This window comes from Peromyscus maniculatus, chromosome 7 (genome assembly GCF_049852395.1).
Source record: "Peromyscus maniculatus bairdii isolate BWxNUB_F1_BW_parent chromosome 7, HU_Pman_BW_mat_3.1, whole genome shotgun sequence".
NCBI classification, from domain to species: domain Eukaryota; kingdom Metazoa; phylum Chordata; class Mammalia; order Rodentia; family Cricetidae; genus Peromyscus; species Peromyscus maniculatus.
In genome coordinates, this window is record NC_134858.1 from 23044664 (window position 1) to 23069638 (window position 24975).

Below are 24975 nucleotides of genomic sequence, written 5' to 3' on the forward strand. Positions count from 1 at the left end.
TTTGTGCTTAATATGGTATAGTATTGTTATAAGTTTATACATTTATGTCACTAAGTCAGCACATCCACTTATAAGACTCAAAAAAATAAAACAACGATAAAAATTTAGAAATGTGATGTGCCAGCAGGCTCTGATGGCACATTCCTGTAATCTTAGCACTTAGAAAGCTGAAGCTAGAAGATTGCAAATTCAAGATCAGCCAAGTCTATGTATTTGTTGATAGCAAGACCCTACCAAAAGAGAAAAAATATATAAAAATAAATGAAAGAAAACATGAACTATGATGTAGCTCAGCTCAAGGTCCTGTATTCAATCTTCAGGACAGCCAATTCTTCACCCTGTCCACCTCTTAGAAACCAAGACCAAACCCCCAACTGTCACACACTGTACATACAGCCTTTTATGAGCACTTAGGTAGCTCTTGAGTTTATACTTTTGTTTTTTTTGGGAGGGACAGGGTTTCTCTATGTAGCCATAGCTGTCCTGGAACTCACTCTGTAGACCAGGCTGGCCTCAAACTCACAGAGACCCGCCTGCCTCTGCCTCCCAAGTGCTGGGATTACAGGTGTGTGCTAGTACCACCTGGCCCTAGTTTAGCTTTTTACTAGCAGTTTCCTAGAAGTCAGCCTAGTAAAGCCATCTACAGTTAATAAAAATGAGTGAATTTATAAGAAATCTTTCAGATTCTTCCCAAGTGTTAGTGATTCCCAAGAAGTCACATTCTTATCATCCTTTGGGGCTAATTTTTATTTCTTAAAATTACATAGGAAATAAGAGTTTTCTTTTTTCTTTTTTTTTTTTTTTAAGAAAAGAAATTCTGATTTCAATGATGTGCATGGCTTTAAGCCATTTCTTGTTTGTCACAGGGAACTTTTTTATTTCCTGTACCTATTTCTGAACAGTAGCTCAGCTTAACAGCTTTTAGAAATGGAGCAGAGTTTTTTCCTGTTGATACATGATACTTATAGATTAGTTGAAAAAATATGACAGTGAATATGATCTGGAATTACAGATGACCTGTTGTCTATAGGCTGAAATTGCATACAATCTGGTAAATGCATCAGGCTTTTCTCTGAGTCCCTTGATTCTGTACAACATAGTCTTAGTACCTTCCACAATCACCTACTAGTGTCCTTATTGGATGTTAGGCAACTTAAATTTCAGTTTTTATTCTTTGTCTTGTTCTCTGTTTAGTAACTGCAGTTATTAAAAGCTAGCTTTCAGATATTAAAATGCCATTATATTCTTTTAATATTGATTGCCACTTTAAGACAAAAATCAGTGTTACTCAATGAGTTTTATATAGAAAATATGTGTAATTAATATTTGTTCTTTGGCCTTTATTTTGTTACAGGTTTTGAAGTAAATTAAAATAATCTTTCTCTTAATGTGGGTTTATCTTCTAAAAGTTATATATAAAGGTCTTTCTATTGTTTAAAAACTAATTTGTTCAATTGAACATTTTGGTGCATGTAATCCCAACATTTGGGAGTTAGAGCAATGAGAATCAGGACTTCAGGGTTGGCTATATAGTGAGTTCAGGACTAGCCTAGGCTATATAGGACCTTACTTAAAACACAAAACAGCTGCCCAACCTTGAATTTGTTACTAATTTATGCTTAATAAACTAAATGGATAGAGGAAAAATTACAACCACCATATAATCAGCATGTTGAATCTCTCTCTCTCTCTCTTGTTCTTGATTTGTAAGCATCTGATATTTATATACTCATTTAAAAGTTTATTGAAGTTTTTACCATTTTCCCTACACTTTAGTCTTTAAACTGGTTTCAGTGTTCTTTGGTCCTGTTTTTATGTATTACTTGATCTTATTTCAACTGTCTAAAGCGGTCTGTCCTGGGATGTCCTGTGAGCGCCCTCCCCGCTTGCCTATCTCCCCAGTGCTGCAGCTGCAGGAGCTTGGTTTACACTTCAGACACTGACTTCTGAGGCCCTGCCATACCTATTATAAGTATCTTTCTTCCTAAAAGCTGCGATACCATATGCTAAATACATAGGTTTAAATAATAGAATTAAAGCAGAGCTTATGTTTTGCTTTTAAATATAAAATCCTTGGTGTAAGTATGAAAACTGTAAATTTGATGTTGGTGTTTTGTATTGTTTGCTATTAACATTCACTGAATTTTACCTTTGTTCCTGTTTAAATAGGAATAACACTTTACAAACCTGTGATATAATTGCTTAATGAAGTGGTGGGCATTTACATTTTTCATGAGTATAAACTGGGAAATGATGAATACATATTTGCTTATCTAAGATTGAATAGACCACAGCTTTTTTATTTAGTGTTGGATATAAAGGTGAGAAGAAGCAAATCTCAGTTGGTTCCAAGGATAGTTTCTGTTGGCAGTGGTGAGGCGAATATGTTTACAGATAGTACAGATGATGGAGGTTGTTCTAGCCATACTTTTTTCTATTGTGCTTCATGTTCTGACTGCCAGAAAAGTCCATAGTTTAAGATAAAAAGAAAGTAGGAAGTAAATCTAAATTCTCCTCATCTCTCTCCTTACCTCATGTTTCTGTTCTGATTGTATACTAGTTGGCCTTACTACCATACAAGAGAAATACTTACTGCACACTTCCTGTTTTTAATCATTTTTAAAAATACTACTTATTGAGTAAGTATCAGTCAATAAAAATATGACAGAATTCAGCCTTCCCTTTTTTTCCTCATTGTTCCTTATACAGTTAAGGAATGCCCTTTGGAAGGATATTTCCATTATCTTTACTTATTACTGTGGTGCATTAATTTTAGTCCCTGGAATATTCTAGGTATGTAGATTCAGTCTCCTATGGATTCTAAAGGACATGTGAAAATGATAGCATTTTACTTCTTTTGTCAACAAATATTTAGGGACCTTTAGTACCTTTGCTAGGTGCTAAAAACACAGATGAACGAGATAAAAACACTCACCTAAAAGGATCTTTTAGTGTTAGAATGGAAAAAACAAACACAGGGCAAATGTATAAAGTACTGTGACCACTTAGAAGAGGTCTTTCTTCTTCATCTGGAAAAGGATTCCATGCAGAAACTCGACTGTCAGCCATATCCAAAAGAATGAATGAAGATGAGGGAAGCAAAGTAGATGGAGTATGAGACTGAAGAATGTTCAGGCAGAGGAACTGTGAGAAGTTAAAAACATCCTAGCACATTGGAGTGAAAGGTGGTTAAGGAGAGAATATTTGCCTTCACAATCTTAGTGAGCCACAGCAGCTAAGGAATATGGCTTTCAGTAGTTAGACAAGGAACGAATGATTCCGTCCGATTGAGGTGGCAGTTGTGTGCACGGTGTGCTGGGAAACCTGAAAGGCTTACGTGGTTGTCCACTGTGGAGATCTCGGTGGCCTCAACTGAAGTGGTGAAAATAAGTCTGTGTTTGTACATACATGTCTTTCATGCAGATCTTGGTATATCTTAGGAAATAAGGGATAAAAGAGCAAACAGTCCTAGGTGTTCCGGTTAACTTTTTCGATACATCGTGGTGTCATGTACTAAGATAGGAAACATAGGAGAGAAAAGTGGAGATTCAGATTGAGGTCTTGATTCTGAGGAACATGGCATATTGTGGGAGCATAACTACTGGGTTACACCATCAGAGTGAAGTTTTGAGTGGGTATAGATTTCATAATTTTGGGCCCTAAATGATTGTAGTGATGCTAGTCATACAGAATGTAGGGTTAAACATTGAAGGTGACCTAGCAGAGAATTCTGAAGAAATCACATGTTAAAGATCTAGTTTATAGAGAGAGAGTCCTAAGAATTCTAGAAGAGCAGGTGAGGGAATAATATTTTAGATGCTGTGTTCTGGGCAAATTAGTGATGGTAAGTGCCATAGTGGAAGTATTTGGTCTTGAAAGTGTAGAGCCAAAACCAGATTATGATGGACAGAGAGGCATGTTGAAGATTAACTTTTTAGCATTTTTCTGAGAAAGATAATTGACAGCAAGAATTATATATACTGAAAGAGGACTACCATTTTTCTCGGTGGGGAAAAACTCCACCCATCTTGTAAACATTAATAAATAAAAAGCTGATTCTAGGAAATTCTGTTAGGAGCCTTTCTGTTTTTTTCCAATTCCTCTTTAGGAGCAAAACTTAATGACCAGGGTATTTCAAAGGCAAGAGTCAAAAAGTCTTCTTAACTACTCTGTTGCTTCTTAACAGTCTTGTTCTGCCTGTTGGCTGACCCAGTACATCTTCAGAGTGTTTCTGATGAGTAAAGTATCTTATTGTATTTAATGTGAAGAATCTGTTCCTTCAAACAGATAGATTCAGTCATATTAAATGCTATATATTTCAGACTTAAACCATTGGATATTGAATTTATGAAACGTTTGCATGAAAAAGTGAATATCATCCCACTAATTGCCAAAGCAGACACACTCACACCAGAGGAATGCCAACAGTTTAAAAAACAGGTAAGCAAGAATGAATTAACTTTTGGGTTTCCAACCACCCTTTTAATTAATGCTGTTATTGTTTTTAGTGCAGTATAGTCTATTTATCTTCTAGCTTTAGTTTAGAATGGGAGGACAAAATCCCATTCATGTATTGGGGAGACTATTCTAGTAAGTGCTGTCCTCACAAGCATATGCTTTTTCTTTTTTCTCTTGAATCTTAATTTTGTTTGTATTACTTAATAAAATAAATGTATTTAGAAGATAATATATTAATGTGTATATTTATATACACACATATGTACATGCATTTAAGCTTCCTTCCCCAAACTCATGCCCTATTATTGCAATAATAATTCCCCTCCCCCCCTTTTTTGGGGGGTTTGTTTTTTGAGACAGAATTTCTCTGTGTAGCCTTGGCTGTCCTGGAACTCTAGACCAGGCTGACCTCAAACTCACAGAAATCCATCTGCCTTTCCTTTCTGAGTGCTGGGGTTAAAGGTGTGCGCCACCACTGCCAGGCTGCAATAATATTCTTAATTATAGATTTTTCTCATTTTGTTGTATTTGCTTTGTTATATACGGCATTTATGAAATCTAAGTTAAGTTTCTGAAAGTCTGTCTATTCTAATAGTCTACTTTTCATTTTAGGCCAATACTTAGAAAAATAACAATTTTGTATTATATTCAAAATGAGCCTTAGAGTTTTGTTATCTTATTATCTTTTTAAGCTTCTATGTAACAAAATACCTTTTAAAACCTTTTAAATATGAATTTTAGAATGCCTTGAAACTTGTTACAAAATGAAAAATGTTCTTGAAGTGGTGTTAAATTCATATAAATTTTGCTCCTAATATTTTCACCACAGATGTTTTCTTTTTTCTTTTCTTTTTTTTTTTTTTTTTTTTTTTTTTTTTTTTTTTTTTTTTTTTGGTTTTTCGAGACAGGGTTTCTCTGTAGTTTTGCGCCTTTCCTGGAACTCACTTGGTAGCCCAGGCTGGCCTCGAACTCACAGAGATCCGCCTGGCTCTGCCTCCCGAGTGCTGGGATTAAAGGCGTGCGCCACCACCGCCCGGCTTCTTTTTTCTTTTCTTTTCCCCCCTCTTCTTCCTGTTCATTCTTTTCCTTTTCACCCATCCTCTCCTCTTTCCTCATTTATTTTTCTGCCCCTTCTCCCCTTTTCCTTTTTTCTTCTTCTTTCTTCATTGTTATTTGAGATGGGGTCTTTATAACCCAGACTGGACTCCGTGAGTAGGCAATTCTCCTGTCTTGACCTCTTAAGTTTCTGCCTTGAGTAGTCTGTATCTTTTTATGGATTTATTCTGAGAAGTTAGAGGTAAAAGGATGGATTAGTAATGATTTCTACTTTCAGATTGATCACATGCCTACTGGTTCTCCCCATGCCTCTCCTTTTTTTCTTTTACTCTTCATTGAATCCAAGGCCTTTGGTGCATATACTTTACCTCTGTATTGTGCGTCTAGCCTCAAGTGTCTTTTCTGTATGCTTAGAGCCATGTTTCTTACTCAGGAAATCATTTTGAATTGTTTCAAAATAATTTTTGAACATAATCCCTACCAATTAGTTCTATAGAGGAAGTTGGGGCTTTAGCATTTATTTTGAAAATGCTCAATTACATAATTTTAGTGTGTAACTTCTGATCAAGGACCACTGCTGTTAAAGCTAGTGATTGTAGTCAGACTTTCTTTGGGTCACTTGCTCCCAAATAATGACAGGGAGATTTCTTATTAAGTATGAAAGCTTGGCTTTAGCTTAATCTTGTTCCCAGCTAGCTCTTAAAAAACAGTTTATATTAATCTACATTCTGCCACTTGGCTCATCGTGACCTCTCCTCAGTAAACAACATCCAACTTCCTCTGTGTCTCACTAGTGAACACCCGCCTCTCTGCTTTTCTTTTTTTCCCCTCAAGAGTTCTTCTTACTTCCCGGAAGTCCCTCCTATCCTCTCTTGCTTACCTTTTGGCCATTCAACTCTTTATTAAACCAATCAGAAGGTTCCTTAGGCAGGTGAGGTAAAACAGAGTCTCTTCATACAGTGTGATCAACTATCTTGTGACAGCTGTTGTATCTATTTCTTGGTTAGTCATCATTTACTTCCTTCCTTCTTTCTCTCTCTCTCTCTCTCTCTCTCTCTCTCTCTCTCTCTCTCTCTCTTTCTTTCTTTCTTTCTTTTTTTTTTTTTAAAAAAAACAGGTATCTGTCTATGTAGTCTTCACTGTCTGGAACTCACTCTATAGACCAGGCTGCCCTTGAACTCACAGAGATTCTCTTGCCCCTGCCTCCTGAGTGCTGGTATTAAAAGCATGAGTCACTATGCCAAGTATCATTTATTTTCACTGTTTGTTCTTCAAGATGGGGTCTCACTGGAGCTCTGGTTGGCCTGGAACTCACTAGTTAGACCAGGATGGCCTCATGAACTCACAGAGATCCACTTGCCTTCTGAATGTGGAGATTAATGGTGTGTGCCACCTCACCTGGTCATTGATTTGCTTTTAAAGTAGGTACATGCCCATTGTTAAAGACATGGTCCTATTGATGGCCATTGATAACTTGTTCTTTGAGATAGGCTCTTACTCTTCAGCCTAGGCTAACAAGAAACTCTCAGTACTCTGGTCTCAGCTTCCCAAGTGCTAGCATTACAGGTGTGTACCAGTTCTGTTTAGTATAGTAGTCACATAACTCATTTTGTTTATAGCCCTTAGTATTGGTGAAATTATTAAGGGTTAGAGACTCTTGCTGTGAGAGTAGCACTGTAGTGAAAGTACAACCGGGGGAAGGTTGTTTTTGGAGTTGAATTGTATGGGTACGTGACAGTTATTTGGATGTCTGTATTCACTTGTGAATTTCAAATCTTCTTGGACAAGATACTTTGGTTTGAACTAGGTAATTTCTGATATTATTAAGTCTTAAGGTTCTTTACTTCTAGTGTGTGTTTTCTCTTTACTTGCTTCTCTAGGCTTTGATTTATGTATGTACAAGATTTGATTTCTTGTATTACAAGAAAAAGTTCATGTAATGACTTTTTCTGTTAGAGTGTAAACCCTTTCCTGGGGCTAATGTTGTGTTTTTTACTTACCCTTTTCTACTATGTTTAGATGACTTTAAGCTCTGTTGCTTTAGCTTTTATAGAAAGTTATATTAAGAGAAAGGATCTCATTCATTTTAAACAAATGACAAAAAGCTATTATAATAGTAGAGACTAGCTAGAAAAATGAGATTCTAGAATATTCTTTCCTTTTTAGAATTCTTTTTGGGATGACAACCATAGGATCATCTGATCATACTTCTGAATAATTGAATTTAAACATTTTAAATTTCATTTTGGGGTGTGTGTGTGTGTGTGTGTGTCTGTCTGTCTGTCTGTCTGTGTCAGCGTGTGTAGGATGGTGTTCTCTCTCTCTCTCTCTCTCTGTGTGTGTGTGTGTGTGTGTGTGTGTGTGTGTGTGTGTGTGTGTGTGTGTGTAGGGAAGATGGTACATATGCCATGTCATACTTGTGGATGTTGGAGGATAATTTTGTGGAGTTGGTTTGTTTCTTTCTGCCTTTCTCCTTCTACCTTTATAAATCTCCCAGACTTGCATGGGAAGCACCTTTACCATCTCTCCCTGTTCCCCAGTAATGGGTTTTGGTATTTAAATATGAACAACAAAGAACCAGAAACTGAGGTGTCTCATAAAAATCCAGGAAAGAGTTAGGAAAAATACTGCTAATGCCATAATTATATGTGGTGCCCTTTCTTTACTTCTGTTTTAGATAATGAAAGAAATCCAAGAACATAAAATTAAAATATATGAATTTCCAGAAACGGATGATGAAGAAGAGAATAAGCTGGTTAAGAAGATAAAGGTAGGTTCTCTTCTATTTGCAGTGAAGTGTTTGGGCCTTCTAATGTACTCTAATGTGAAAGAACAAAAGTGTCATTTTTAAAATAGTTGGCTTACATAAACAAACATGGATATTTCTTAATGTTTATGAACTTTACAGTTACCTTTGATTAGCAACACATAGAGCAGGGCATTGCATGGAGTAGGTGGGTGAATACCATCACAAACAGTTTTCAGTTAACTGGTTTCAAGTTTATATACTTTTTTTTCTTCTTAAGAAAAACATTTAATTTGTTGTCGGTGTCCATCCATGTTGTCGTCCCCACCCCCCCCCCCCCCCCCCAGGCCCAGTTTCTCTATGTAGTCCTGACTGTCCTGGAACTTGATTCTGTAGACCAGGCTGGCCTCAAATTCACAGAGATCCACCTGCCTCTCCCTCCTGAGTGCAGGAATTAAAGGCATGTGCCACCACACCTGACTTCTAAGTTTGTGTGTTTTAATTTAAAATTGTTTTTGAGTATCTGGAGCTAAAGTGATTTACTGAATGCTGGTCTTATGTACATGCATAATCCAATTACTATATAATTGCTAGAATATTTATGTCTGACGAATGAAGAATTTTAGAGGTTTTACAAACTGGCTTCTTCTATATTTGAAAATGAAAATATTGAAAAGTTATACTCTGAATCAAAAATGAGTGAATACAATTCCAAAAGTTTGAGGTTCTGAAGTTACAGTTTAGAAAATATATTTCCTATACCTCATATTCTTAAGGTTAATGATCAGATAGATTTCATGCATGATCTTATCCTTTTTTACTTTTCTCCCAGATACCAATATATTTTTTATTCTATGTCTCTCCATATGAGACAATTTTTAAAGTAAAATTTAACGACTAATTTGATCAATGGATACCACGTTATCCTTAAGATTTCAACAAAAGTGCAATTTTATCCATCATTTTACCTTGGTGGTAATACTATTTTAATAACAATTTCCAAGCTGGACATGGTGGTGCCTGCCTTTAATCCCAGCATTTGAGAGACTGAGGCAGGCGGAGCCATGTGAGTTTGAGGCCAGGCTGATCTACAGAGTGAGTTCTAGGACAGCCAGGGCTACACAGAGAAACCCTGTCTCGAAAAACCAAAAACCAAAAAACCAATTTCCTCAATATGTATTGCTTGACTGATAAGAGTTAAAATAGGAACTATCCAAATGATTTTTTTTGTTAATGTGTTGACTATTGAAAATTATTTATAATTGCATCATGATTACTATAGAGATCTCTTTACAGTAACACTTTGTTTTATAGGATCGTTTACCTCTTGCTGTGGTAGGTAGTAATACTATCATCGAAGTTAATGGCAAAAGAGTCAGAGGAAGGCAGTATCCTTGGGGTGTGGCTGAAGGTAAGGTTCTTTTCAGTGGTAACTGGTGTAAGGTCTCATGAAGGTGCTGAAATGTGCAGCATATGTAATATAAACTATACAATGTATGACGCACTCTGGGCTTTCAGTTCTCATTGTTCCACTTGCCTATGTCTGCACCACCATCAAGCCAGTTTCTGTCTTGTTGGAAAGCATGCTTGTAGTGCAGGGGTTCCCCTTGCTCTAAGGTTATTTCCTAGGATCTAGTGAATCTTTGGAAATTGAGCAGTTTGGAGAGAGCCAGCCACAATCATGACCAGTGCCTCTTTTTTCCTCAAGGAGAAGGTCAACTTTTTCAGTTACTTGACTAGTTTGTTGGTTTTTCAATGCCAAGAAACTCTTAGTGATGACATCAAACCCCAGAGATCCTATTAGCAATAGAAATATTTCTATAAGCTTGTATTCATTATATTACTTTAACATTTAATCTATATTGTACTAGTTGGAGCTGCTGTTTAGATACATGTGTTGATATTTTGAATAATTGTATAATTCTTATAAAATCATGCCAAGTTACTATCTTTTATCTCTTATTTTGCCCAAGGACTCTCAATTTTGTTGCCAGGTGACTTGCAATTACTGACTTAAGGCTTTAGAACTTTCATGTCTCTTAGAAGTATGCTCTGAAACAATTGCTTTGCTTATAGGGTCCACCCCCCCCCCGCCCCGCCCCCCCCCCCACAGACACACTTTCTTGCTATGTCCATTTAGTGTTTTTTTTATAATTGTTTGTTTGTTTTCTGTCCTTTTTTTTTTTTTTAAATAAAGAATCTTAGAGCTCTTGACTAGCCTTTTCATTTTGATTGTCCTAAGGAGGTTTTTAATATATTCAACCACAATATGAAGATTTTTTGGGTTTTTTTTTTTTTTTTGTTTGTTTGTTTGTTTTTGTTTTTGAGGCAGGGTTTTTCTGTGTAGCCTTGGCTGTCATGGAACTTGCTTTGTAGATAAGACTGACCTCGAACTCACAGAGTTCTACCTGCCTCTGCCTTCTGAGTGCTGGGATTAAAAGTGTGTGTTACTACCTCCCAGCTAAGGTTTTTTAATGTATCATATAATAAATATATTCTGTACTGATAAGGAGGAAGTACATCTTTCTTCTTTCAGATTGTCAGTATTTATTTCTAGAGGGCTCATTCATTACATGTCTATCACTTAGGATTAAACTACATGAAGAAGGGCTGGGGAGGTAGTTTAGTAGATAAAATGTTCGTTGAGAGATCCTGCCTCTGTAAATAAAAACTGAGAGTGGAGGAAAGAGCTGATGTCAACCTTTCCTTCACAGATACATGCATATGAAACACATACACACACACACACACACACACACACACACACACACACACACACACACACACAAAAGTAATGTTTTTTAAAATGCTACAATAGTAGTATTAGGGTACATTTGCCTATTGTTCTCTGGAGTCTGTGATGGTGTTCAAGTTTAAAAATTCTCATGTAGGCAGTTTAAATATTTTTTCTTGTTTTTTTGTCCTTATTCCTATGAAATGATAAGCTTTATTAAAATTAATATGTGTGGTCTGTTTTCTTTTTCTACAGTTGAAAATGGTGAACATTGTGATTTTACAATTCTAAGAAATATGTTGATAAGGTAAGTATGAACAACAATGAAAATAGCAAAGGTTTTTTTTTTTAGCACCCTAAATAAAGTTAGTTTGAAAGATTGTGCCTCTGTAAGTGGAGCTACTTTAAATTGACATCTTTGTTCTCCTGTTGAAGTATTAATAATGTGTGGCAGTGACTTACATTGTTTATCCAAGGTTCCAAAGTCATTATCAAAAATATAAGCAGGTTGTAAGGTGAGGAATACAAAGAAAAATTAGTCTCATACTTTTTTTTGTCAACAGTCTTTTTAAAAATTTTTTTATTTATTCTTCTCTCGTACAATATATCCTGAGTGCAGCTTCTTCTCCCTCCACCCTTTCCACTGACCCCCATCTCCCCTTTCTCCCAGTCCACCCCTGATAACCCAGTCTTCCCAAAAAAAGAACAGACTTCCCAGAAACGTCAACTGAACATGGCACAATAAAATACAATAATAGTAGACTGGACAAGGCAACCTAGCAGGAGGAAAAGGGTCCCAAAAGCAGGCAAAACAGTCAGAGACACCCCCATTCCCACTGTCAGAGTCCCCCAAAACACCAAGCCAGAAACCATAACATACATGCAGAGGACCCACGCAGGCTCTGTGATTGCCGCTTCAGTTTTTGTGAGCTCCCATATTTGATTTCACGGGCTGTGCTCTCCTGGTGTCCTCAACCCCCTGGTTCCCACAGTTCCTCTTCCCTTCTCTGTGGAGTTGCCCGAGCCCTGAGGGGAGGACCCCAATGGAGAAAAAGAAGTATTTTGAGTGTTAAAGGCACACAGGTTAGTAGCTGGTAAATGGAGCATTTTAGTGTACTGGAACTTTATAAGCAAAACCAGTCTTCCTACTAGTTCCTTAAACTACATTTCCCGATACTGAAAGAGAAGGGAAGTGAGGAGAGTAGGACACAGGGAATATTTGGATTAGAGAAACCCAAGGACTGGAATTAGAGGAGTAGCAGCAGAGGAGAAATTATAGTGGAATTGGAGAAGATAGAAGCAGAGAGGTGATCAAAATGAGCTAGATAGTTTTCATGTTAATCTATATTACATCCTTTTTTTCTGTCTGTTCACTTTCTTCTTCTATCATGTTTTCCCCAAGCCCTTGCTATGTACTCTCCTTAAGCTTTGGTTTGAGATGTACATCATAAGTTGATGTATTTATTTTCACACTACTGTTTGCTTTCTCGGTACACAGGAATCTCACCTGCACTGTAGAAACTGTAACACATTTATGAATGATAATTTGAAATCATGGAATAGCAGGGTCATTATCATAATGAAAAGGGTGTTTTACAAAACTCAAACTGCTCCCTCAGAAGCTATACAATCAATGAGAGAAAGTTCGACATTAAAGAATTCAGCATCTTTTTCAAGGGAACACATGGCCAGGTTTCTCTGGCAGGAAGTAGATGATAGAACAGAGATTTAAATAATGGGGTTACTAGGCTTCACATTGTAAGAGCATATCAAGTATGTATGAAGGGAAGCTTTCACAGTAGTGTTAGAATACATGCTTTAGGTTCTAGTACCAATTGTTCTCTCTTGTTTTGATTCTTATAGAGCAACTTTTAAAGAATACAGTACCTCATTCAGCAGGACATGGTGGTGCAATACCTTTTATCTCAGTGCTATGTAGGCAGAGGCAGGTGGACATCTGTGACTTGGAGTTCAGCCTAGTCTATATGAGTTCCAAAGCACCCAAGGCAACATCTGAGATCCTGTTTCAAAACAAACAAACAAACAAACAAACAAACAAGCAAACAAATACAATGTCTCATGACAGCATGTAAGAACTGTTGAAATACATAATTATGTTCCATCTGGGTTTTAAATATACTATACTTGACACTGTTGTATTACATCACTTTTTCTTGTGTATTTTAAAATATATAATCCGTAATTACCTACATATCTCAAACATTGTAGAAGGGTCCCAGAAGATACTTTGAATGTGCATAGCCTCAGAACTGGTAAGGAGGAGTCCCTTGTATAAGTATTGCAGAGGAATTGACCAGCTGGTAGGAGGATTTAATAAGTGCATCAGCAAGACAATTCATGCATGTATGAAAATATAAATTCTAGTATTGGACTTGAGAGATGGTTCAGTGATTAAGAGCACTGGCTAAAGACCTAAGGACCCAGGATCAATTCCTAGCATGCACATGGTAGTTCACAAATCTCTAAATCCAATTCCAGAGGATCCAGTACACTGTTCTAGCTGCCACAGGTAATGGGCACATAACTGATACACAGACATACATGTGGACAAAACACCCATACACATAATATAAAAAGAAAATTTCTAGTATTATTTGCTATAAAGAGGGTAAGTGTTTCATGTAGCTACTGTTTTTAAGATGAAGGCACATACTGGTTATTAATAAATATTTGAAGAAAGGAAATTTCAATGTCAGTCTAAGCCTCAAGTAATTACCTTACAGCCTAAAGTTAGGGATTACACTTGCTTCTAAGAAAGATGTAAATTCAAAAAAGTGTCATTTTGCTAAGTAAGAACTGGCTGCTCTAGGCAAACCAAGAAAAGCAGCTGAAGAAGAAAGATGAAACACTATTTTGAGGGTGTAGGGATGGTTGGCACAGAAGTCACATAGAAAAAGAACATAAGGAGAGGAGAGAGCAGTGATATCAGCAGTGGAAACTTAGAAAAACAAATTCCTGAAACTAGAGAAAACTTTTGCTGATTTTCCAGATGGAGGAGTGGATTGAAAAAAATAAAACATGAATAGAAGTAAATGCAGTTTTATAGCCAGGCTCTAAATGTCAGAATAAGACAGTCGCAGAGCAGTAGTTTAGTGATTGTCGCTGTGCTGACACTAATATAGGAGTTCAACAGTATCTTATTTTTATTTATAAATTTACTTTACTATAATGTTTCTTAATGATAGAGTGATTGAGTATTAAATTATAGAAAAACCTGGTTTTTTTCTTTTGTTTTTAATTTTAGTGTAGTTTTAGGTAATGTCTTATGTAGCTCAGCCTGGCCTTGAACTTTCTGTGTAGCTGAGGCTTGCTTGCTGAGCTGATCCTGCTGCTTCCATTTCCCAAATGTTTGAATTACAGATGTGCACCACCACACCCTGCTACAAAGATTGTTTCATGTTAGCATCATACAATTATCCTTAGTCTCCATCTGGAGACACTCACACAGTGATACATTCTTAAATGCTATTTATCTTATCTTCTGTATGTAATTATTACATTTAAAAGATCCTATTAGCTGGTATTTATCTGTGTCAAGAATACAAAAGAGATACATGTTTATTAAAGATAAGCTCACAATGTAGTTAAATACATAATTTGTTATCACTTACGACTTAATTCCAGTCCCGAAAGATTTAACAAATTAGCATGAGCTGTTCCATTTCACCTGCCAGGTGTTTTAGGAATTGGGAATTGCCCAACTTAACTGAAGTAGAGGCAGTAGAAGCTTAGGAGTAATTGTTGAGCCTGGAAGAGAAGATGAGCGTATTGGTAGACGGGTTACAAAGAGAGGAGTCTGGAAAACCCAAACTTAGTACTAAGAGAAGTAAACTTTTAGAGAACTGCATAGAAATGTCAGATAATAGAAGGTAAACCAGTAAGTTACTTTGTGTTCGTGATGTGGGGTAAGGTTCTTCATAATGGATGAGATTTGGATATAAGGAAGCACAAGAAACTATATTTTTGTCTCCCAAAGCAAGTTGTGGCAAAATAATAAAGGTGGTATAGAGGAAGTTCAGAGTGTAATGGGGAATGAGAAGAGGGAGAATTATTACTTAGTCTTTATCATCTTTAATCATTAAAGAATTGTGTCATCCTATAAATTGTATCCTTTATCCCATGTCTTGATTTTATATATGATAGAAAAGTTGCCCAAAACAGCACATTCACTGGACAGCTTTGATAAACAGAAAGTTACTCTAAATTAAGATTCATTAGTTTGAGTCAGGCTGTAGTCACCTTTAATCCCAGCACTCGGGAGGCAGAGCCAGGAGGATCTCTATGAGTTTGAGGCCAGCCTGGTCTACATAGGGAGTTCCAGAACAGCCAGTGCTACACAGAAAAACCCTATCTCAGAAAAACAAAAAAACAAGTTTGCCTAGTTGGTAAACAACTTGATAAAGGTTCTTATATAAATTAACCTGTGAAAACTCTATGTTACCTTGTTAATAATTGTATAAAGGAAAACAATTTCTGCTAGATTATGAGCTTCAGTAGTAATCCACTTTCCTTTCTCAATTAAACTATTGGAAATGACTATTTTTTTGGTAGAAAGTTTCTTCTTCAGTAATTTGAGTGATTCATGGCTCTTGAAAGCTCATTTGGAACCTAAACATATGTATTTGTCTTGATCTGCTTTGTCTGCTAACGAAAACACGTGAATGTTGTTTTGCTTAATATTTTGTGTTGGTGAAAATTTTAATTGTCAAAGCCTTTAACATGAGTAATAACCTCTTGCTGTTTATGATAGAACACACATGCAGGATTTGAAAGATGTTACTAATAATGTACACTATGAGAACTACAGAAGCAGAAAACTAGCAGCAGTGACTTACAATGGAGTGGATAACAACAAGAATAAAGGACAACTGACTAAGTACGTATATATTTTTGTCCAGAAAAAGTGTTTACATGGTAAATACATCATCATTTTCTATCTGAAATTCTTGTTACTCATTAGAAAATTTGAGTGATATTTTCTATTTATAATAGCAGAAAATTATGCTGTTAAATTTTGTCTTGGTAGTTTTATGTCTTTTAATTGTTGGAATGATTATTTTTCTGTTGTTAAGTAAAGAACTATATTTTCTTGCCTTTTGCTGGTCATCTTTATAATTCACATAGTACAAAACAAAACAGGTAAATATGTATTTTGAAGAGAAAGTTATAAGCAATTTCTTGGGCTGGTAAGATGGCTCAGCTGGTAAGGGCACTTTCGAGTGCCTTTTGGTCTGTGGTGGATTTATTATTGAACTTGGAGGGTTTGATTGATGACTTTTCTCCTGGTAGCATGCATATTATTCTAGTGAGGATTAAACTTCCAAATTGAATACCAGCTAGATTTCTCCATGTTCTATGACTCAAATATGTGATGTCTTCATCAATAGGGTCTTACCAACTAATCTGGAGGGTATATAACAGCATTAGCAATACCCTGTAATTTGAGGGCTTAGGGAATTTTATGGGGCCCCATTTGCCAATAAGTCAAAAGGAGATAATCCCTTCCTGGCACTGGGGATGGTTATTTGGTAGCATAAGTTTCTAGTTGGAATACTGCCCCCTGTTATAGGGTAGCTTCATTTAAAACCCTTTTATATGTATATTTGGAAAGTGTCTAAAGTAGATTTCTATTTGACTTTTTCAGGCCTTCAGTGTTAGCAGTCTTTCTCTGTACTTCCTCCTACACTACCCTCCCATACCCCTCTTTAATCCTTCCTGTTATGTTTCTCCTCTTTCTCTCTTTATAACACTGCATTGTATTTTAGCTTCCTTGGAAAATCTCCCTCCCATTAACCTCTGGAGATATTTTACATGAAACATCTCTAAAGCTTAAAAGTTAACATCCACCTATGAAAGAAAACATGCCCTGTTTGTCTTTCTGGGTCTGGGTTACCTCACTCAGAGTGATTTTTCTAGTTCCATTCACTTGTCTGCAGATTTCATTAATAGTGTAAATGTACCACATTTCATTATCCATTCATCAGATAGTGGATTTCTGGACTGTTTTCAATTCTGACCATTGTGCATAGAACAGCAGTGAATGAAGAGAAGCAATTCCCTCTGTAGTGAGATATAGGTCCTTTAGGTATATGTCCAAGAGGATTTAGTTGCACAGCAGTATTTAGTTTTAAGATCTATTTTCAGTTTTTTGAGGGGCCTCCACACTGATTTCCATAATGACTGTACCAGTTTGCACTCCCACCAGCAGTGACTTAAGTGGCCCCTTCCCCCACATTCACACCAGAATCTGCTGTCATTTGTTGTTTTGATTTTGGCCATTCTGATTGGGGTAAGATTTCTGCTTGTTAACAAAGTATGTCTGGTTTAGTTTTACTTCAGAACTTTGCTTAATTCCTTAATTGATAAAACATAATGCAGGTTTGTACATAGAAATAAGGAGTTTTTCTATGTGGGAAGAAATACCCTTGAGTTCAACATTTTTCCTATTTATGCTGATTTCAAAAAAAAAAGTCATCTAAATCACAGCAGTACATCATTACATCCTTGTTCCTTGTTCTTGTTTGTTTCCTATCTCTTCTCTGTCCTTTCTGTCTAGCCGCTTGTCCTCTTGATAGGGATAGAGTGCTATGATGGTCAGAGAGCTTAAAACTACAGTTTTATATATGGTAAGATCCTGATTCTTAGATCTTTATACTTTGTACAAACTTTAGTGTAAAAACTTTGGTGTAAATAGTTTTCAACATGAATATTTTTTTTATCTCAGGAATTACTGTTTAATAATACCTATAAATAAATTGACTTGATGTTTTAATCTTATCACAACCCCCCCCCTTCCCGTTTTGGGATTATATAATTTAATTATACTATGTCCTTCTTCCTTTGCCTCCATCTAGACCAGCAGTTCCCAACCTGTGGATCACAACCCTATTAAGGGTATTGAACAAGCCTTTCAAAGAAGTTGCCTAAGACCATTGAAAAACACAGATACTTACATTAGAATTCATAACAGTAGCAAAATGACAGTTAGTTATGAAGTAGTTAATGAAAATAATTTTACGGTAGGGTATCACACAGCATGTGGAACTAGAATATTAATGGGTCACAGCGTTAGGAAGGTTGAGAACCACTGCTCTCAACCCTCCCATTTACTAGCCTCCTCGGTCTCTTTCAAATTCATGATCTCATTTTTCATTGTTGTTACATGCATGTACCAGGCTTTTCTTTTGGGCCACCACCCAGCTTCCATATCATGACACAGAGACTTACTAGTTTTGAATGCTCTGCCTAGCTTGGGCACATTTCTGGCCAGCTCTTTTAACTTAAATTAACCTGTTTCCTTTTATCTACCTTTTGCCTCAGGGTTTTTACCTTTTCTTAGTTTCTTGTTGACTCTGTCAGTCTGAGGGCTGCTTGGCTTCTGGCCCTGGGCATGTCCATTGTTCTCTTGGGTCTTCTCTCTTCTCTCAGCCAAGATCTCAACAAACATCCCTACATCATTAAACAAATGCAGCGTCAACAAAAGTAACACACCTTTACCCAGTTACTGCAGTGTAAACAAATGTAATATATCTTTGCTTACTTAAAATTCCACAACACATGCATATTGGTATATATGTATATTCCTTAATATATCCTGCTCAGTCTGTATAATTAATGTTACTCCTATGTATGTTTTCAGAGCTGACCATTTGGTATCGGATAACCAGTTTATGTGCTCTTCCCTGGGGAAGACTGTTTCTCCCACTCTCAGCATTCCTTACTGGCCTGTAATTCTTTGTGTAGGCTGGAGGCCGCCTCATGGGCTTTCCCCCATCACTTTGGCATACCTGTTCTTGTTCAGCTCATGTTTAAGCAGTCATGTTAGTAAGACTATGAATATAGTTTCTGATATTACTAGGAGACACCATCTGATAGCAAACTCTCTGATCCTCTGGCTCTTACAATCCACCTCTCACCCCTTTGCACAATGTTTCCTGATTCCCTGGGAACAGGAGTGCCTCATAGGTCAGTCCATTTGGGATTGGGTTCTACAACTCTGCATTTTGATTAGTTGTGTTTTTCTCTAATGGTCTCTGTCTCTTGATGAGGAGTGAGAACTACACCTACCTGTGGATATAAGGACAAATGTTTAGAGTGTAGTTAAGAAGTATGCTGTTTTAGTAAAGTGGTTCTTGTAGGTTCTCCATCACTAGGTGAAGATTAGTTAGTTATAGTTGAAGATTAGTTAGTTATAGTTGAAGATTAATTAGGATAGAAAGTGAATTAGATACATTTTGGACTTACCAAAATAGGATAGATAATGGAATTATTTTCTCTGATTTGTCAAATACAAATGGACTAGACATTGTTTAGGTATTTGTTACTTGTATATATTGTATATAGGTATTGTACTTTTGTATATAGTTTTTCTCATAACCTTTTGCTTTTTTTTTCTTAAAATAGAAAAGGGGAAATATGGTGGTATTTTAGTTGTACTGAAATGTGATTTTAATTGTATATTAATAAAGTTGCCCGGGGGTCAGAGCTATTAGAGCCATAGCAAGAGCGTGGCAGTGGTGGTGCACGCCTTTAATCCCAGCACTTGGTAGAAGAGCTAGGTAGATCTTTGTGTGTTCAGGAATTCAGCTAGCATTGGAGACATATGCCATTAAGACCTGGAGGGCTGTACATACAGGCAATGACGAGGCAGTCATGTGTTTGGGTTTACAACCAATGAGAAGGCAGAACAGAAAGACTATGTAAAGACATACACACAGAAAGTAGGTCTCTTTCAGAGAGGCAGGAGCACCGCAGGAAGAGTAATGTTTTAGCTCTGAGCTCTGACCTCTTGGCTTTCTCTTTTACATTGGTTCTGTGTTTCTTATTTAATAAGACAGTTGGTTACATCTACAACTAGGTTGTTGCTGGATAGGTTTTTCCCTGGGTTTTTGGGTAGGTTTCCAGCACCAGGCATAGGTTCCCTCTTGTTGAACAGGTTTTCAATTCAGTTAGAGAGCTGTTGATCCATCAAGGCATGCATGCTGCTGCTACACTCTTAGGGCTTTCATGTTATGCTGGTCATTGTTTTGATTCATAGGCATCATACCTAGGTAGGACTGTTGGTTATTTCCCTTCTTTGAAAGCTTGTGTAGCATCTGATACCATGAAAGTTTGTTCTCAAGGAGGAGGCATTCAGGACAGTTGTAATTCAGGGCCTCTGGCCCCTGTGTCTTAAGTGAATTATCTCTTCAACCGTAGAAACTTAGCTTCCACCCCTTGAGGGCAACCTAGAGCAAGAGCAGTAGACTGTATCAACATGAAAAATTTAAACACAATTTTGCAGCAAAGAGATTTGAAACCATGGACTTTAATGTCCATAGAGTGAACTAGTTTTTTTTTTATTTATTTAACTCTTTAATGTCTACTCTAGCATGTTTAACTCACTGAACTTGCTTGAAACTTAAGACACTAAAATATTTAAGTGAATAGATTTTCATCAGCATTAGTTATAAAGAGTCTAGAAATAGTCTGCGTAACCTAAATGATGTTTTAGGTATTGGATGGTTGTCATCTTAAGCATTTCAATTGAGTTACCTTAATAAATTATAATGAATATAGTTGTGACATCAGTAAATCTTAGAGGAGATTGTAATGCTTGAAGTTTTAATAAAACTAAATATGTTCTCTCTATATTGACTTTGTTAGCTAAGTTTTTGTTTTCTCACACTGAGAATAATTTTTTAAGGAAAATAAATCACTTGACTTTCTGTAGTTCTTTTTTTTTTTTTTTAATGTACTTTGGGAATGTTTTCTTTTTGGTTTTCCTTCTACAGTTTATTTCAAATATATCATTGTCTTAGTTGGGGCGGGGGGGGGGTTACTATTGGCTGTGATAAAATACCATGGCCAAAAGCAACTTGGGGAGGAACAGGTTTATTATACTTACACTTCCATATCACAGTTCATCACTGATGGAAGTCAGGGCAGGTGCTCAAACAGGATAGGAACCTTGAGACAGGAGTTGATGCAGAGGCCAGGGAGGGGTGCTGCTTGCTATCTTGCTCCTTAATGATTATTCAACTTGCTGTCTTAGAGAACCCAAGACTGGGGTGGCACTGCCCACAATGGGCTGGGCTTCCCCTCCCCCCATCAATCACTAAGAAAATGACTTAAAGTCTTGCCTACAGCCGATGTTATAGAGGCATTTTCTCAATTGAGGTTTCCTCCTCTCAGATGACTCAAGCTTGTATCAAGTTACATAAAAACTAGCCAGGACTATCATCTTTAGACCTGAGGGCAACAAGATTTATACCTTCCTAACATTTTATTTTAGGCTTTGCTTCATAGTAATAATTTGTAGAGATTGAGATTTAGATAAACTTCTGTTAACCTCTGGTTATGAGCACATTTTATATTTTACAGTTTTTGAAGGATGCTTTACCCATCTGTTATATAAGACTTGGAATTTGTGTCTAAAATGATGTAAATATTTTTATGCATCCGAGTGATAATGGCATTTTTGCAACATCTCATTGTTTTTATCAGCCCATTCAGATTTTAGTATTGCAGTTTTCACTTATAGATCTTAATGATTTTTTTTAAATGTTGGTGACAGGAGCCCTCTGGCACAGATGGAAGAAGAAAGAAGGGAACATGTAGCCAAGATGAAGAAGATGGAGATGGAGATGGAACAGGTGTTTGAGATGAAGGTCAAAGAAAAAGTTCAAAAATTGAAGGACTCTGAAGCGGAGGTAATCAGCTTAATTAACAGCCTGTCAGCATTTCTTTTAAATAGTACGTTTATTGAAATGTAAATTATATCTTTATACATTTTCAAAAATAACTTAATATATGCTAATAAAGTAGAGGAATAAAAGTATCATTTTTATTATAAATTTACATTATTTCAGTATGTAAGGGCTTAGATACAGTATACTAAGTGGGAGGACAAAATAGTCAAAATACCTTCAATGAATTACTAGTTATAATGAACAATAAGAAACAAAATTATAAGTCATTTTCTAAACAAACTAGCATTTATGTCACCTGTCAGTAAATGCCAGTAACAGCGCCCTTCTCAGGGAGAGACTTGTGAATGAAGCTGGGCCAAGTTTCTTTTCCCCAAATGCCTGTCTATTAGATGTGTCTACTCCTCTTACTTCATAGAACCCCACTCCAATATGCTTACCAACATCCCTGAGATAAAGTTTGTAAAGCTTTATATTTACATATGTAAATATATTTAGTATATGCAAATAAATTATAGAACTCTTTTTAGCCTTGCTTAACATAATTTATTCCTGAATCCATTCTGCTGCAAATACTTGAGATGTAACTGCTAATACTTAGCAGCAGAGTATGTCATGTGCAGTCCCAAGTTTTTGACATATATTGTCACTTTGTCCATGCTATGGACGTATAAGGTAGGTATTACTGTCTATCCTCACTTATATACATGAGGGGAAGGATAAAATATATTAGTCAATGCTACAGCTGCATAAGTCAGCGTAAAGAGAGTATGTGTATGTGTTTTGATTATGGTTGCTGCCCTCTAACTTCAGGGAGCATATTTTAAACATAATTTATATCCTTTTATAAGATGTAGTTATTTATTATTTGTGTTTGGGTAAATGCATATCATGGCACAGATATGGAGGTTAGAAGACCATTTGTGAGAACCAGTTCTCTCCTCCTACCATGTGGAGTCTGGGGATTGAACTCATGTGCTCAGGGCTTGTGGGCAGCCACCATCTGAGCAGCCAGCTTTTAGGATTGTTGCTTTTTACTCCTTGAAAATTTTTCTATTCCTCAATACATCTGACCCAAAAATTTCTTGGAAATAAACTGATTGTGAACTGTGTGTTTACTTAGAAAATTATTCATTTGTAAAATAATTATAAGTATTACTTACTTGTAAAGAGCAGACAGCTGTAAGTCTACTTCTCAGCTTAAAAAATACAGCTCAATTCATTTCAGTCCTGTGTGTCCTCTCCTTTACATATCACCTCTCTTTTCCAGAGGAAAGTACTGTTCTGAATTGTGTGTATGTTATTGCTTTGTACTGGTTTATACCAACTCTGGTACAAAATTTACACCCTCTTGTGTTCCATTTTTCTTAGTAAATTGCTGTCATGAAGAAGGTTTCACCTCAGATTTGACACACCTTGGAATAAATGTGATTTCCTTTTATAGGAATTAGATGAAATCTTTGCAGTAGTAATAAATAAAAAGTTGGGGTTTTGTGGGTTTACAAAATAAAACAAATTGTATGCAAAATTATAATAAACTTCAAGGTACTAATTTACCAATAAATCTTTAGTGCATATAATTCCTGGGCAACTGAATAATCTCAACTGTCATTGAGCATCTGGTATAGTGTGACTTAATCAGCTTTGTTTTCTTTTGTTTTTTTCTTTTTTAATTGTTAATTGTTTTCTTCAGAAACAGATTGGCTAGTGCTGCAGTGAAGGTATTTTTTTGATGATCCATTAGATATAAGCTTTTGCTTCTGTAGTTAACACCTGTTAGCTGTACAGCATTAGTTCTTAGCCTTGGAAGGACCACCAGCATTGGAATCATTGGGACCTTTCTGTTGATTGAAGATCCAGATCTCTCCATGTAACATCTGAAGGTTCTAATCTGGTGGATTGAGATTAAGCTTGGATTCTGTATTGTTAGCCAGCACCCCAGGTAAAATTTGTATGAAGGATAATGTTTGGGACCTCCCCCCGCCCCTTTACAGGAATTGTGGGACATTATCCATTACCAGGATCCATTTGGACTTACAGGTCCTTCATTGACTACTTTAGCTGCTGGCTTAGATATCTGAACCTGGAATTAGGAGATTTGGGATTAAATCCTTTATATTGTCGCCCTCTGATCTGTAGTCCATAGCTGTTTCCTCATTTGTAAAGCAGAAGGAATAATGATTTTTCCTGTTTAACCACCATTGTTGTTGTGAATTAAGAAAAATAATGAGATAACAGTTATCTATAACAAAATATACACAAATATAAGTTTGTTGCTTTTATATAAAGTGGTTATTTTCTGTTTTCTGAGGTAACTCTCTGGAGTTACTGGCTTGGGTGGCAGATTCTGCAGTGGGAGAAATCTCAGCAGTGCTTTCCATGTGGCACTCTGGCCTTGTGACACAGGTGTCCATTGACACTGGCGTGTCTGGTCTCAATTTCTTAAGCAGTTGTTTCATCTATGATTCTGATTTAGCTCCAGCGGCGCCATGAGCAAATGAAAAAGAATTTAGAAGCACAACACAAAGAATTAGAGGAAAAACGTCGTCAGTTTGAAGAAGAGAAAGCAAACTGGGAAGCTCAACAACGCATTTTAGAGCAACAGAACTCTTCAAGGTAACTAATATCGTGAGGCCCAAGAAATAGATGTATTGATATTTAAAAGAACTTTTTATCTATTTTTTTTTTTTTTTTTTTTTTTTAATAATAATGCCTAGCAGGCCTGCAGAGAATCATCCGCACAAGAGCGGAATACGCCCAGTCTTCTCTTTTTTTTTTTTTTTTTTTTTTTTTTTTTTTTTTTTAAGATTTGTTTATTTATTATGTATACAGTGTTCTGTCTGCAGGCCAGAAGCGGGCACCAGATCTCATTACAGATGGTTGTGAGCCACCATGTGGTTGCTGGGAATTGAACTCAGGACCTTTGGAAGAACAAGCAGTGCTCTTAACCTCTGAGCCATCTCTCCAGCCCTATCTATTTATTTTTAAAAATTAAAAATCCATTGTCTAGTATACATCTCGGTCGTAGTTACATTTCTATTAATGTAATAAAACACATCCTGCCCAACTTTTCAAAGAAAGAGTTTATTTTGGGGCTTACAGTTTTAAATAAAGTGCTCATTAGAGCCCACACCATCATGGCAGGAGAGAGCTCATATCATGACCCACAATTAGGAGATAAAGAGAACTAACTGGGAATGGCCTGGGCTTTTGAAACCTCAAAGCTTACTCCCAATGACACACTTCCTCCAACAAGGCCACAACTCCTGATC

At 36.5% G+C, this 24975-nt stretch overlaps 1 protein-coding gene across 2 annotated transcripts in view; it reads left to right on the forward strand.

Annotated features, from left to right (window-relative positions):
- Septin7 (septin 7) overlaps positions 1–24975 on the forward strand; it is a 68657-nt gene that overhangs the window by 41624 nt on the left and 2058 nt on the right. For both annotated transcript variants that reach the window (XM_076575901.1, XM_076575902.1), the window contains exons 6-12: positions 4323–4440; positions 8192–8284; positions 9575–9671; positions 11250–11301; positions 15766–15891; positions 21571–21706; positions 24180–24319. In XM_076575901.1, coding sequence (XP_076432016.1) covers positions 4323–4440; positions 8192–8284; positions 9575–9671; positions 11250–11301; positions 15766–15891; positions 21571–21706; positions 24180–24319 — 762 coding nt within the window. The remainder of the gene's footprint in view (positions 1–4322; positions 4441–8191; positions 8285–9574; positions 9672–11249; positions 11302–15765; positions 15892–21570; positions 21707–24179; positions 24320–24975) is intronic.